Source organism: Anoplophora glabripennis, unplaced genomic scaffold (genome assembly GCF_000390285.2).
Source record: "Anoplophora glabripennis isolate ALB-LARVAE unplaced genomic scaffold, Agla_2.0 scaffold168, whole genome shotgun sequence".
NCBI classification, from domain to species: domain Eukaryota; kingdom Metazoa; phylum Arthropoda; class Insecta; order Coleoptera; family Cerambycidae; genus Anoplophora; species Anoplophora glabripennis.
Genome location: NW_019416458.1, coordinates 841,997 through 855,694, shown reverse-complemented (window position 1 = coordinate 855,694; position 13,698 = coordinate 841,997). Strand labels below are relative to the sequence as shown.

Below are 13,698 nucleotides of genomic sequence, written 5' to 3'. Positions count from 1 at the left end.
AGAGAATGTAAACTTGGACTTGTAAAACAATTACTCCTTCCGTTATACGATCAAATCTGTACTAAAAAAATATTACGAAAGTATGATTCATTTCATTGTTTATATAATTCTCTGTGCAACAGTGGTTAAACCTACACTTGTTTACTGTTGTACACTTTTTTTATGCCCTTAAAGTTTAGTCTCCTTTTATTGGCAATTAAAATAATTTATTTATTAGTAAACCAGTCTGTGGATGATGATAATTTCGGTTTTAATATACGGTTAAACGTCATTGTTGCATCACTGTGACATTGTTACGTAACATAAAACAATTGGAAATAACAATTGGTAGTTAACAAACATTTTAATGTCTTTGTTTTTTTTTAAGCTAAATTAAATCGGCTGTGCAAAATATATTTTAATTTATGCGAGTGGTTTATATTTTAGATGCTAAAAATGGAGAAAAACAATTATCTGCTTCTGAATGAAATACGTTATTGATTTCATGACATTCAAACATTTCCTTTTTGGGATATTCAGCTGGCGAAACAGTAGTATTAGGCGTGGTCAGATGCTATATCATAAGACAATTAGATCTATTTTATTTATAGAGTTTAAATTTTTAATGAATATAATATAGGGTGTAATATAACAACATATCCAAAAGTTCAAGCGTGTTTTCTGTGTAGGACAATCAATAGAGCATTAAATCGGTGATAAAAACGCATTTTTTTAGTTTTTTGCTTATAAAACTTAAACCAACGAAGCAATTTTATTGCTATAAAGAGAATTGTAGAGAATCAAAATATGAATAAAACGAAAGGTCGATTGATCCGATCGGATAATTAGAAACGAAGAAAACCCGGAAAAATGGGAGAATTTAGCGTTTTTTTTTAAATTTATCACTGCGCCATTTTTTCAGTTGTAGAACTGATCCTGTGCACAAAAGTAGTGAATTATAAGTACTGGCTCAAAAACGAGAGCGCGTACGCGGTTGAGTAGTGGGGGAAGATCGGGAAATGAGGGGCAGTGGATATACAGGGTGACTCACAAATAGTAACCAAAAATGAAACCTCGTATTGTTGATGAATTTTAGGAGTCTTACCTATAAAATTTTTATCTAGGACACTGTTAAAAAGATACAGATACAACTTCAAAAAATATTTATAATTTTTTTAAATAATTTAAAAACTAGTAAGTGAAATAATTTGAAATTGGGCACTTGTATTTATGTAAACATTGTCGAAAATCTGAGGACTTTTTCTAAAATTTACATGCTCCAGTGGTGGAGATACAGGGTATCTGTGGCATATTTTTCTAAACAAAATAGTACGCCACTGCTCTACGGTAACAATCATGATATTTTCGGATTCGTCTTTCATTTTCTATAATGTCGAAGTGTGTTTCAGTTGGTTTTTTAAGTTTTACTCAAAAATCAGGAAAAACAAAAGAGTAGTAATTTGTAGAAAATTGAAAGATGAATCTGAATATATCATGGTTGTTACCGTAAAGCAGTGACGTACTGTTTTATTTAGAAAAATATGCCACCGATACCCCGTAGCTCCACCACTGAAGCGTGTAAATTTTAGGAAAAGCCCTCAAATCAGCCCACATAATTTTTTACCTTTTTTTAATTTAAATTTAAGATAATGTAAATTTTTATTTTTTGTGTTACCGAGAATGATATTTTGAAATGTCGAGATAAAGTTCAAAAATAAAATTTTCTACTTTTCCATTTTTGAAATTCATCAAAAAAAAATTATAAAACCGAAAACGTTTATAGATTAAATAGTCTAAGTCCCAATTCCCGTCAATAGCCACTTCAAATAAATTTTATAGTGCTCTGAGTACGTACAACGTAACACTTGTTAATTGTATTACGTCACGTGGCTGATTTAGATACGGCGGATCACTAATTACTAATTTAATTGCTGTTATTTACACAACAATAATCACCTTATGTTGTTTGCTTTATTAATATTTATGTTCCTTATAGATTTGCCCAATAAATTGCTTATCGTTTGCTGTTGTAGATATGATGAACAACCAGAAATGAAAATGATTTTTACTGTGTGTCACATTGTGACCGTTCGGTTATCTACAAAGTTTTCGTTTATAACAGACAATCGTATAATACATTGTATTTCATGTAATTCAAATAGATAAATTAAATATTTGGTATATCAAATGCTCTTTGATATCCTTTTATAGTAGTTCAAACGATTGCTTATCATTATCAGAAGCAAAATATTCATATTATTTAAAATTTGGTACGTACAAATATAGTTTGTGAAAAGATAAGATAGAATCAATGGTTATAATAAAAGATAATGTTTAAAATGTTATGGGATAAGTGCGGCAGATATACGGGGTGACTGTCTCTATTTATTACCGACTATTTTGACTTAAGATTTTCGAGAAAAGCATGTTATTGAAATGTGTAAAAATATAAATTCCGTTTAAAAATAAACTAGACCCGATGCTCAATTGTCTTTTGTCTTAGGTTATAGGAAATCTAAAAACGTTCCCTAAAATTTTGATCCTTCTTATACACTATTTTATTTTTTTTGAAAGATAATAAAAAAGATAATGGGTGGTATATTATGGTGTAACTTATATAATATATATAACTTATCAGAGAATTTTTTAAAATTCCAATTGTAATAGGCTTTATACAGGGTGTCCGTTAAAGAATGGGCCAAACTTTACCACTAGATTCTGTGATGAAAATTAATGGGGAAAAGTCATATACAATGTTGTTCATAAACGCTTACTTTTCGAGATACATGGTGTTGAAGTTGAAATAAATAGAAACTGCACGTCCTTACGGGCTTTAAACCCAGTTTTTTTCAAAAATGGTACCTCAACGATATTCAACAAGTATACTACTTTTTATACTGAAATATCATTGAAAATTTGAAAAATGTTAATTTATTTCTGCTTTATGAAGTGCTGCAGTCTCGAAAATATAGTTTACACACCACTGAGTTTTTGTATTGAAGTGAAATCGCAGCAAATGATGTAGGTCGCCGTCAAAACTTCTCATTGGAAAAAATCCCTTAATGTATTTGCCAAGATATGCCTGAAAACGTATTTATTTTTTCAGCTTCGACACCCTATATCTCGAAATCTAATTGTTTTTGAGCAACATTGTATATTCGCTATTAATTTTTGTCGTAGAATCTAGTGGTAAAGGTTGGCCCATTCTTTAATGAATACTCTGTACATGTATTGGAGGATATATTGAACTTCTGTATTATAATTGCAGACAGAAAAAAATTGCCAAATCATATTTGTTGTCAGAATACCGAATATGTAAAGCCTAGATAATCTGGTTTATCTTTAATTTGTGGAGTTATTTTAATCACCAAAATTAAAAACAATTTCTAGATTTTAAAAATATTGGAGTTATTAGTCAAATTCTGATATTAATTTAATTTGATAGAATTTAATTTTCCATTTGAATACAAATTATTTAAAAAAAATGAGAAAATGACAGATTTTATTTGTTTTCAATGGTTTCAAAAAACTGGTATATTTATTTTTAATTCAGCCGAGCAAACATTATTTAGAAGTTTTTATTTTCTGAAATCGTAAAATGTTTCCCATTTGATACAACTTTTTTATGGCAGCCAGAGTATAATTTTTCAAACTGATAAAAAAAAATGGGAAATGACGGATATTGAAAAATACAAATTAATATCTGCAAAACATTTAAAATTTGCAGGAAAATTCTAAATGATAGCTAAAACAAACTAAAAACCTTTTTAAGCAATTACAATAGTAATATCATCTAATTCAGAATTAAAAATGACTAGATTTTGTCATAAAAATAGCAGCGACGTATTTAAAAAAATTAACCTGATGATGGCCCCTCGAAGACGAAACGTCGGATTGCAAAAATGTTGACGCCATTGGATAGAGCGAAAAAAGTGGCAATGTATATATGCAATTTATTTTAAAATTCGTTTTCAAATAGCGCCAAAAAAAATAAAACGATTTTGCAAAATTTCGGGTCTCCGGGTATCTCCGGAACTACCAGTAATTTTAAAACTTTCTAAACGGCATATTGATAGGTATAAAAAAACACCACTTTTTTCTAATTTGAACAACCCCATTTTTTTTGACATTATGTTTGCTTACTAGTTTGTCATTAATTTCACTTTTCATATCTTTATAAGTTTTCTGTCATTGGGAAAGTGAACTCGTACAAATTCTGATATTTAAGACGTTGTTCTTCACTTGCTACTACTCTCCACATTAAAAATAAATTGTCATTTTACATTTTTTCTAAACAGTTAAAAATATTGCCAAAAAAAACTTAAGAATATTCAAATATGTATAAAGCGATGAAGCTGAAACTTCCCTATTAAAATAATTTTAAGGAAAACAATAGATGTCGCACCCTTTGTTGCTCTAGCAACATATCACTTAAATAAATGAAAAAAAGTACCAATAATTTTAACTTCTGTAACATTGCACATTTATTAGAAATAAGGCAAAATAAACAAATTGCTTTTAATGTTATAAATTCCTAAAACGTGTTTATAGCTTTTTTAAAGGGGTACTAATCTGGAAACTGAAGTATTGTACTAAATCTAGTCCGATAGTACTAAAAATCACATCCCTTTATGTGGTTAAAAGGAAGCAGCCCGTAGTAGAAACAGGAAATTAGATATCATATCTCACTATTTGATTTTTTGAACGTAACGAAAACTTTCTAAGTCTCAGGTAGCTATGAATGGAAGGCTTTCAATTGTCAATTTAAACGTTAAAATGTCATAAACTTTCAGAAACGCCTTACTTTTTCTGAGTTAAAAGTTAATGTTTTGCTTTCATTTTTCAGTATCTGGTGCAAGCACTGTACGACTTCACTCCGCAGGAGGTGGGGGAATTGGAATTCAAACGGGGCGACGTCATCACGGTCACAGACCGCACGGATCAGCACTGGTGGCACGGGGAAATAGGGCACCGCAAGGGTCTCTTCCCGGCCACCTACGTCACGCCTTATCACACATAAGTCCGCACTTGCAACACCAACAAAACTTTTACTCCACATTTTTTAAAGGCATTAAGTTCGATCATCACTTTTCGAAAAGTTACCTTAAAAAAAAGAATTAAACAAAACGTGTGTGTGATTTACATTAACACTGATTCCTTGGTGCAAAGTTGAAATCGAACGATGTTAAGGATAAGGCGTATACTTAGCATCGATCTTTAGTTCTGGTGGTTTTCGGTTTTTCTGGTGCAAATAGGTGTAATAATGAAGGCGGGGAGTTTTTTCTAAGGCGTTTTGCGAAAATCGGAGACATATATTTTTTGAACCTCTTGGCTTTTATGCGAGGAGCAGAAACACCTCCTCAAACACATTACTTTCCCCTGCAATTAGTAAAACAATAAGATAATTTAGACAAAAATTTGTAGGGTGTATTATGTAGAAGTTATGTTGCTCGTAACGTATTTTGTTTCCCATTTTGAACATAATTTATGGGTTAATTAGGGATTTTTTGTGGGAAAAAAATAAACACTTGGTCAGTCTCGAAACAGGTAACGAAAGATAGCTGCTAGTGAACTATTCTAATAATACTATAATCATATTGTTGAACCCTGGGAAAGATTGATGGTAACGTTTAAAGTTTATTATTTATATTTGTATGTGATGTTTTTTATTATTCTCGTATTTTAATTATTTTATCTCTTATATGATAGCGTCGCTCATATTTAATATTCACTTTATATGATTTCAGCCACTGATAGTGATTTTGTTGATTTAGTGGTTGCGTTATATACATATTCTAAATTTAATGTTTAATTAGTGTAAGACCTTACTATTTTTTTTAATCCGCATATTGAAATCGACACATCTAATTTTTAAACCGCTCGAAAGTTGGATGTGTTCATTGAGTACTTTTAGAGTTATTTTTTAGTAACGTGCTTGTTCATCTATGCCTTCTGTTTGAATATTCGATCAACGAAAAAGTTTACTGTAGTACGAAACATGACAGGCTTTTGCCAATCAAAAAAAAATATATAATACTTATCACAATACAATATAAAGTACGATTTATGCCACAGTTATACTCTTTTAGTCTTCATATGTTTAATCAACAAGATGCCATTATAGTTTTCCTTTATGATATCGTTTATTGTAGTTTTACCTGCATATTTTTTTAATAATCTGGATTACATTTTTCTTTGTATATATTATGTCCAAAAGATATTGCCAAAATTTAATATATTTGCATTTAATTAGCATAGAATAATTTTTTTGGCATTATCTGGCTTATATTTTTTAGATCTTATGTAAATACTAACTTAGTTTAATATGACTATGACAGTAAGTGCAACATATTTAGTAAAATATATGTTATTATACAACCCGTCGTTATCACTGTATACAACGTTCCACATCCTGCCTTCCTTTCTTAATCACTTGATCTCAACGGTACATCCTCTGCGAAATAAAATTAAAAAAGTAAAATATGTGATTAGGTATTGCATTTCCATGCCTTTATTTCATCAGCCTTGTTCCCTAGTGACGTCACCACAAATAGTATAGTATGTTCGTCAGCAAACTTAATTTCATCCTCCCTGGACATGATGTCACCTGATTTTTACTACATTGACACCACTGGAGACAATTTAAGTTAAAACTTGTAATTTCCGCATTTGCATATGGTATGAATCCTGTTTAAAGGTAAATTTAAGTGTGTAAATTACTTGTGAATTAATTGTGAATCTAAATTTCAATATTTTGTTCAAGTTTGCAGAAACTTCACCTTTTTGCATAATAAAATTAATGATGTGAAGTTGTTAAACCGCAACAGCTCTAAATTTTTAGATAAAGGGCAAAGTTGCATTATTTTTATCAATATATGCTATGATTGTGTCTTTCTCTCAAGTGACGTCATCTCATGCAGCATAAACCCCTCTCTATTACGTCACAGGACACCAATCATATTCGGCGAGAGAAAGAGCGAGATACCATTTGGCCCATTTAAATTTAATTCAAGCAGCTATCTCTTATCTTTTTATAACGTGCTCAGCCAATGGCAAGCTAGCTCCTAAACTCTAGTACTATTTATTACGACATGACCTACAGGTCATTGTGTCTACTAGTAGTACGAACAACCTAAACAACTTGTACTGTATAATTAATTAATTTATTTATGGACAAGAATCCATTATTTTAGACCCGAGTTTAAAATTATAAGTGTAATAATTATTTTTATTTCTGTCTTAACCATTATTAAAGCTAGTCGTAAATTATAATAAAAGTTCAAAATATAGGTTATGTTCTGCCACCTCATTCAATTATGGTATCGTGTTCAACTGAAATTAAACGAAAAGTCGTTCAAGAATTGAATGAGAAGTATGGGAAGGATTTGCTGGACTTGGAAAAATGTAGGGAACTGCACCGAAATCTTTTAGCACAAAAGGCAGCCATAGAGAAAGAGGTAACGTACCAAGCAACCAACAATTGCATTGTATTTTTTTGTACTGATAATTTGTAGTTGGATGTTACGAGTACAGAATCTTCTATTGGCAAGAGTGTAAAAAATGCACAAGATGTTGTAAAAAGAACAGAAGATGTCATAGAAAGGGGTAAGGATATTATTGGAGATATTAAAAAGGACTTGGAAGATGTTGACGAAGTAAGAAACGAAGTTAAGGAGCATTTTGACAAACTAAATACATTACAATGCACTTTGCAATATATGAGAGTCATACAGCATATAGAATACTTAAGGTAATTAAAACATAATCACACCGTTCAAAGTTCTTTGTAACTCGATATTTTAGTGCGGAACTACAAAGAGAAATTGGAAAAAGAGACGACGAGAAATGCGCCACTCTTTTCGCTAATTTAACAGAAATTAGTAGGAATTTGGCTGATTTTTCCGGAGTGCATTTACGGGATTACCTGAAGGAAACAATCCACCACTGGCACAATATTTTAAAGGACAAATTTGCAAAGTAAGATTCGGGAATTTGTCTCAAACTGTAATCACAACTAAAACATTTTCAGGGACTTCGACGAAGTTTTAAAAGCAATCAAGTGGCCTTTCGTTAGTACAAACTTTTCTTTGGTTGTCCCATTACCTACGTATATACATAAATTGCAAATTATTTCAGAGTATCTGCTTCAAATCGAACTGCCTAGTGAAGCTAGCGAGCCTGTGATAACCTCTGCGTTGCTGTCCGATTTTCCTCCCCTGTGTTTACCCCTGCATTTTTTAGCTCAACCGCTGCGTAAAAGATTTTTCTATCACTTCTACGGCGCAAGACAGACGAATCGGCCCGATAAACCAGAATGGTAAGAAAAATTTGTAACATATAAGTATTCAATTTGCTCGGTGAGAACAACTCTATACTGTATTAAATTTCAGGTATTTTACTCAAATTCTTACATGGATAAGGGACCACAGAGATTTTGTAGGGAAATATATCCAACCCGTCATTGATAAGCTAGGCTTACATCATATAGACGCAAAGGTAAAAAAAAATCATTCAGACGAGTTGTAGTTTGCCACAAACGTTTGAATAAAATCAAATATTGATGTTTTTAGCTTGAACTGATAAGGGGTTTAGTGCAGCTGGCTGTCGAAAAGTTATATTCGGAGCTGCCTAGTTTGCAGTACGATGACTTTACCTTTTCGCATTCAATAGACGAAGCCCTAGGTTTCGATAAAGAATTACGTGAAATTTACGACTACCCCACGAACCAACCCAGCATCCTAGCGGTGCTAACGCAGGCGCAAGTGTTTGTGAAATGGCTGGCGATGGAGAAAAAATGTAAATATTTGATTCAGTTAAAAGGAAAACGTTCACTTTCATTTTCCAGACGCAATTGAAAAAATGGACGCAATGCTGCCGCCTAACTCGTTGGACGCATTCGACCCGTTGACCTCCGACGTGGAAGATTTAAAGATAACGACGTGCGCAGACACTTTTATAACTTTACAGCAGACCATAACGGAACGTTACGAGTCTCTGCCGCAACCAGGTCATAGGTTGCAATTCCTGGAGTTGCAGCTGGAGCTGTTGGACGATTTTAGGGTTAGGTTGTTGCAAATTGTAAACGCCGAGGAGGGTGATGTCATTGAGTCAAAGATTCTTGCGATTGCGAACAGCATTTACTATATTGAGAATGTGCTGATAGATTGGGGCGCAATGTTGGTAAGTTGTTGGAAACTGATAAAAACTATGACCAAAACCCGCCCTTTGTGGACATAACTATGTGTTTTGAGTATTGCCTTGAAATTTTTTCGCTTGCAGCAAGTGTAGGCGTAGTTTTATTTTTCATGTACTTCTAATATCAAAAATATCGAAAGACTCTTTTTGATTTCGTAACGAAGGGTGCTATTGGCAGCATTTTCATATCAATCACAAGAAATATTGATACACCAGGAAAATTAGCGAAAATAAAAGAGAAACTCGAAAAAATTCCTATCCGCGATATTTTTGTAAAATTGTCTAAAGGAACATAATACAAGACATCTCTTATCTCGTGAGTCAAAAAATTTTATTAGCTAACTTTTCTATTTAAACAAATAAGTGAGGAAAACAGTTTTTTCACTTTTAAGGGAAAACCATAGATTTTAGCGAAAAGTGACTCTCAGACAGCTTGTAAGGAGTAAAATCATCTACAAAGTGAGACTTGTTAAATTAAAATCGGTTAATAAACAAAAAAGTTATTGCAAAAAAACAAGAAAAGTGCCCATTTTTTAATTTGTTTATAACCATCACATTTATTGTTAAAATTTTATAAAACCTATGACAAGTTGAGGGTTTTGTCTTACTTTAAAAGTGTGCCAAAAGTGGGCGCTGTAGGTGCAATAGTTTTCGCACAATTCAATTTGTTTATAACGGAGGCTCCAAAAGTTATAAACTTTAAGCCTCTGTACAGGCGTTAATTTTCAACCGAACATGATTCTGAAAGCGTCATTGTAATCTTAAAGACGTAATTAAGCGAGCTATTAAAAAATATCAACGTTTTTTTGACATTAACATTCTTAAATTGTGCATTAAAAAACCGTGCGTTTTTCGCTTATAAACAATTTGATTAAAATTGTTGCTATTTATGCTACCTCTCCGAAAATAGATTTAATGGATAGCTGGCAAAAAAATACAATTTAAAAAAAAAGCACCCTCTACGACCAACAGGAGCCAAGATAAGAATTTTTTTAAAACATCATAGCATAATTGTTTATAAACATTAAGACTTGAATTTTTCAAAAAATAAAGTTTACGACGTAAACTACGATTTCCCGTGAATTGCATTGAAAAAATGTGGAAAATTAACGGCTCAGGAGCCCTTTAAAGAGAAGGTACTTGCTAAGTAAAATGTCCGGCTTGGTGGTGGGGGAAGCTCGTCCAAGCGAGTCGCTCGCGCGAGTACAGTGAAATCCAAAGTTCAAATTGATGCGCGCTGTAAATTTTGCAATATCTCGGCTTATATTCATCGTAGAAACTTCTTTTTTTTTAACTGCGGTAGCTCGACGAAAAAATAACAATGGACATAGTTACAAATTCGTAGAATAGCCCTAAACCCCAGAAAAAATGCATCTTTTTACTGAATTTTTTTTAATTTACAAAAATGTCAAAAGTTATTGTTAAACGAAATATTAATTAAAATTTCAATTTCGGAATTATTTTACTATTATTAAATAAATAAATGAAGCTATCGTTCATTTAAAAAGCTATTTTTCATAAAAATAGAAAAAATTTTAAATTTTAAATTGTTGTATTATTATTATTGAAAATGGTTGTGATTAGTATTTTTTGAATTAATTTTGATTGTTACAAAAATTTTTTTGTATAAAATTAGTAATAAATATAATAAAAAATTTTTATATATTAAAAGAAGTTAAAATTGTAATTTTATCGACCGCATTATTTTTAATATTTTTTAATTTTGAGAATTTTGCAATAAGTTCAAATAATCTGAAAATAATTTGTCAATTTTTACTTTAATTTTTACATTTAAATCGTAATTAAATAATACAAAACATTGAAAAAATAAGTTTACTTTGGCTTAATATATAAAAATAAGTAAGTTCTTAAATGAATAATTAATTAATATTTCATTTAACAATAGTTTTTGTGACATTTTTGTAAATTAAAAAAGTATTTTTTTTCTGGGGTTCAGGGCTATTCTACGAATTCTTAAATATGCCCATTGTTATTTTTTCATCAAACTACCCTAGTTTAAAAAAAAAGAAGTTTCTACGATGAATAGAAGCCAAGATATTGCAAAATTTACAGCGCGCATCAATTTGAACTTTACCCGCGCGCGCGACTCTTGGACGAGCTTACCCTATCACCACGCCGGACAGTTTACTTAGCAAGGACCTTCTCCTTAAATGGCTTGTGAGTTGTTAATTTTCCAAATTTTTCAATGCAATTCACGGGAAATCGTAGTTTACGTCGTAAACTTTATTTTGCGAAAAATTCAAGTCAATGTTTATAAACAATTGCGCTACGTTTTAAAAAAAAAATTTCTTATCTTGGCTCCTGTTGGTCATAGAGGGTGTTTTTTTTTTTAAATTTGTATTTTTTTGCCAGCTATCCATTGTATCTATTTTCGGTGAGGTAGCATAAATAGCAACAATTTTATTCAAATTGTTTATAAGCGAAAAACGCACGGTTTTTTAATGCACAATTTGAGAATATTAATGTCAAAAAAACGGTGATATTTTTTAATAGGTCGCTTAATTACGTCTTTAAGAATACAATGACGCTTTCAGAATCATGTTTGGTTGAAAATTAACGCCTGTACAGAGGCTTAAAGTTCATAACTTTTTGAGCCTCCGCTATAAACTAATAGAATTGTGCGAAAACTATTGCACCTACAGCGCCCACTTTTGGCACACTTTTAAAGTATGACAAAACCCTCAACTTATTTATAAAATTTAAACAATAAATGCGATAGTTATAAACAAATTAAGAAATGGGCACTTTTCTTGTTTTTTTGCAATGACTTTTTTGTTTATTTACCGATTTTAATTTAACAATTCTCATTTTGTAGATAATTGTACTCCCTATAAGCTGTCTGTGAGTCACTTTTTGCTAAAATTGATGGTTCTCCCTGCAAAGTGAAAAAACTGTTTTCCTCACTTATTTGTTTACATAGAAAAGTTAGCTAATAAAATTTTTCGACTCACGAGATGAGAGATGTCTTGTATTACATTCCTTTAGACAATTTTACAATAATCTTGCGGATAGGACTTTTTTCGAGTAAAAATTTTACTTGCTTGGCCTATGAGCAAATGTGTACATTCAGCGAATGAAATCTAGCGCTTCTGTAACCGTTTTAAAAATATAGCGTTGTAATAAATTTAAAAAGTGACCTTAACTTAGCAATGAAAATTTATAGCTACACATTGTGCGCCAAATATGTTCACGAGTTCTCAAATTTCAGCATTATTTGAATTTATATTACTACAAAAGCCAGTTGGAGATGGCGAAACAACCGGTTAGTCCCACCTCGACTGAATTCGAGGATAGTCAGTTGTTCGAAATAGAAACGGACACCGTTTTCGCAGAAACGTTGTCCCTCTATAGACACATGAGAAAAGATATCTTAAATACGCTGGCCGAAACGGTAATAATCGAGATCAAACGTAAAAGCAGGGACTACCGCAGAGAAAGGTAAGCAAATGTTTTTCATCCTTTTTTGGTTCAAATATGTTTATTTAACCGGTCTTTTAGATGGGCGTTTATGAAAACAGCTAAAGAATTCCGTAGCTTATCGCTGACGCCTTCAGCTTGTCCGATGTTCGAGATTCTCTCGAAGCGTTTGCACCAACTCCAGAAGAGTTTGCAAAGTAAATTGTTTACGTACGTGTGGCGATCCATAGCGCAACAGTTGGACACTTATTTATTCGAGGACCTGGTTCTCGACACTAGGTTCAGCGAAGGGGGGGCCCTACAGCTTAAATTCGACGTAACCAGGAATTTGATTCCGCTATTCTCGCAGTTTAGCGAACGACCAAACAATTACTTTGCACAGTAAGTCGAACGGATATGCACGGTGATTAACAACTTATCCAAATACAATAACTCCATGTAAATAGCATAATTAAAACTTCTAAGACAGATGTTAACAATAAACCGCAGTAATAAGACCGTAACGGAAACCACAGTAATACTCAATAAAACGGATTTGTCAAATCAAATCTAGTGAAGCTACCTGTAGCGTGCAAAAAAATTAAAGAACATTTCGATGAACTCTACTAGGTGACCCTTTTAATTGTAACAATTTTCAAATATTTTTTTCTCGTAATTTGTTATTTGGTGATATCTATTCTATATAATAGCGTATATATTTTTTGGATAAGCTGTTACTCGCTCCGTCTATGAACGTCTTCCTAGATTTACAAATTTGTAGGTTGATAGAATCTTGCGTTTTGTTGAATATAAGCAAAGGCAGCGCTCTACTCCTCCGAGAGACTATTTTAGCGCTAGAGGGTGCCACCGGAGTAGAGGACACGAGGGGAAAAGCTCTGAAGGAGATCGGCATCAGCAATTTCACCCCTAAGATGGCTGTGAAGATACTGAATCAAAGAGTCGACATTACTTTTAATAGGATATCTATAGACTAGCAGCGGCAGATTGTTTGTTTTTTTTTGTTAACGTTGATTTTATATATGAATTTGTATTGGAATTGTTGATTATGTGAAGATGCTTTTAAAATTAATAATTTATTGAAACGGA

The 13,698-nt window shown here is 32.0% G+C and overlaps 2 protein-coding genes across 2 annotated transcripts in view; both read left to right on the top strand.

Annotated features, from left to right (window-relative positions):
- LOC108907261 (protein enhancer of sevenless 2B) overlaps positions 1-6,006 on the top strand; it is an 11,842-nt gene extending 5,836 nt beyond the window's left edge. The window contains exon 5 of the mRNA XM_018710863.2: positions 4,826-6,006. Within this exon, the coding sequence (XP_018566379.1) occupies positions 4,826-4,999 (174 nt within the window). The 3' untranslated portion in view covers positions 5,000-6,006. The remainder of the gene's footprint in view (positions 1-4,825) is intronic.
- Positions 1-13,698, top strand: part of LOC108907259 (RAD50-interacting protein 1) — a 24,831-nt gene extending 11,133 nt beyond the window's left edge. The window contains exons 2-11 of the mRNA XM_018710855.1: positions 7,270-7,436; positions 7,494-7,729; positions 7,783-7,956; positions 8,009-8,296; positions 8,370-8,475; positions 8,550-8,775; positions 8,825-9,159; positions 12,404-12,633; positions 12,694-12,993; positions 13,373-13,698. Coding sequence (XP_018566371.1) covers positions 7,296-7,436; positions 7,494-7,729; positions 7,783-7,956; positions 8,009-8,296; positions 8,370-8,475; positions 8,550-8,775; positions 8,825-9,159; positions 12,404-12,633; positions 12,694-12,993; positions 13,373-13,586 — 2,250 coding nt within the window. The 5' untranslated portion in view covers positions 7,270-7,295 and the 3' untranslated portion in view covers positions 13,587-13,698. The remainder of the gene's footprint in view (positions 1-7,269; positions 7,437-7,493; positions 7,730-7,782; positions 7,957-8,008; positions 8,297-8,369; positions 8,476-8,549; positions 8,776-8,824; positions 9,160-12,403; positions 12,634-12,693; positions 12,994-13,372) is intronic.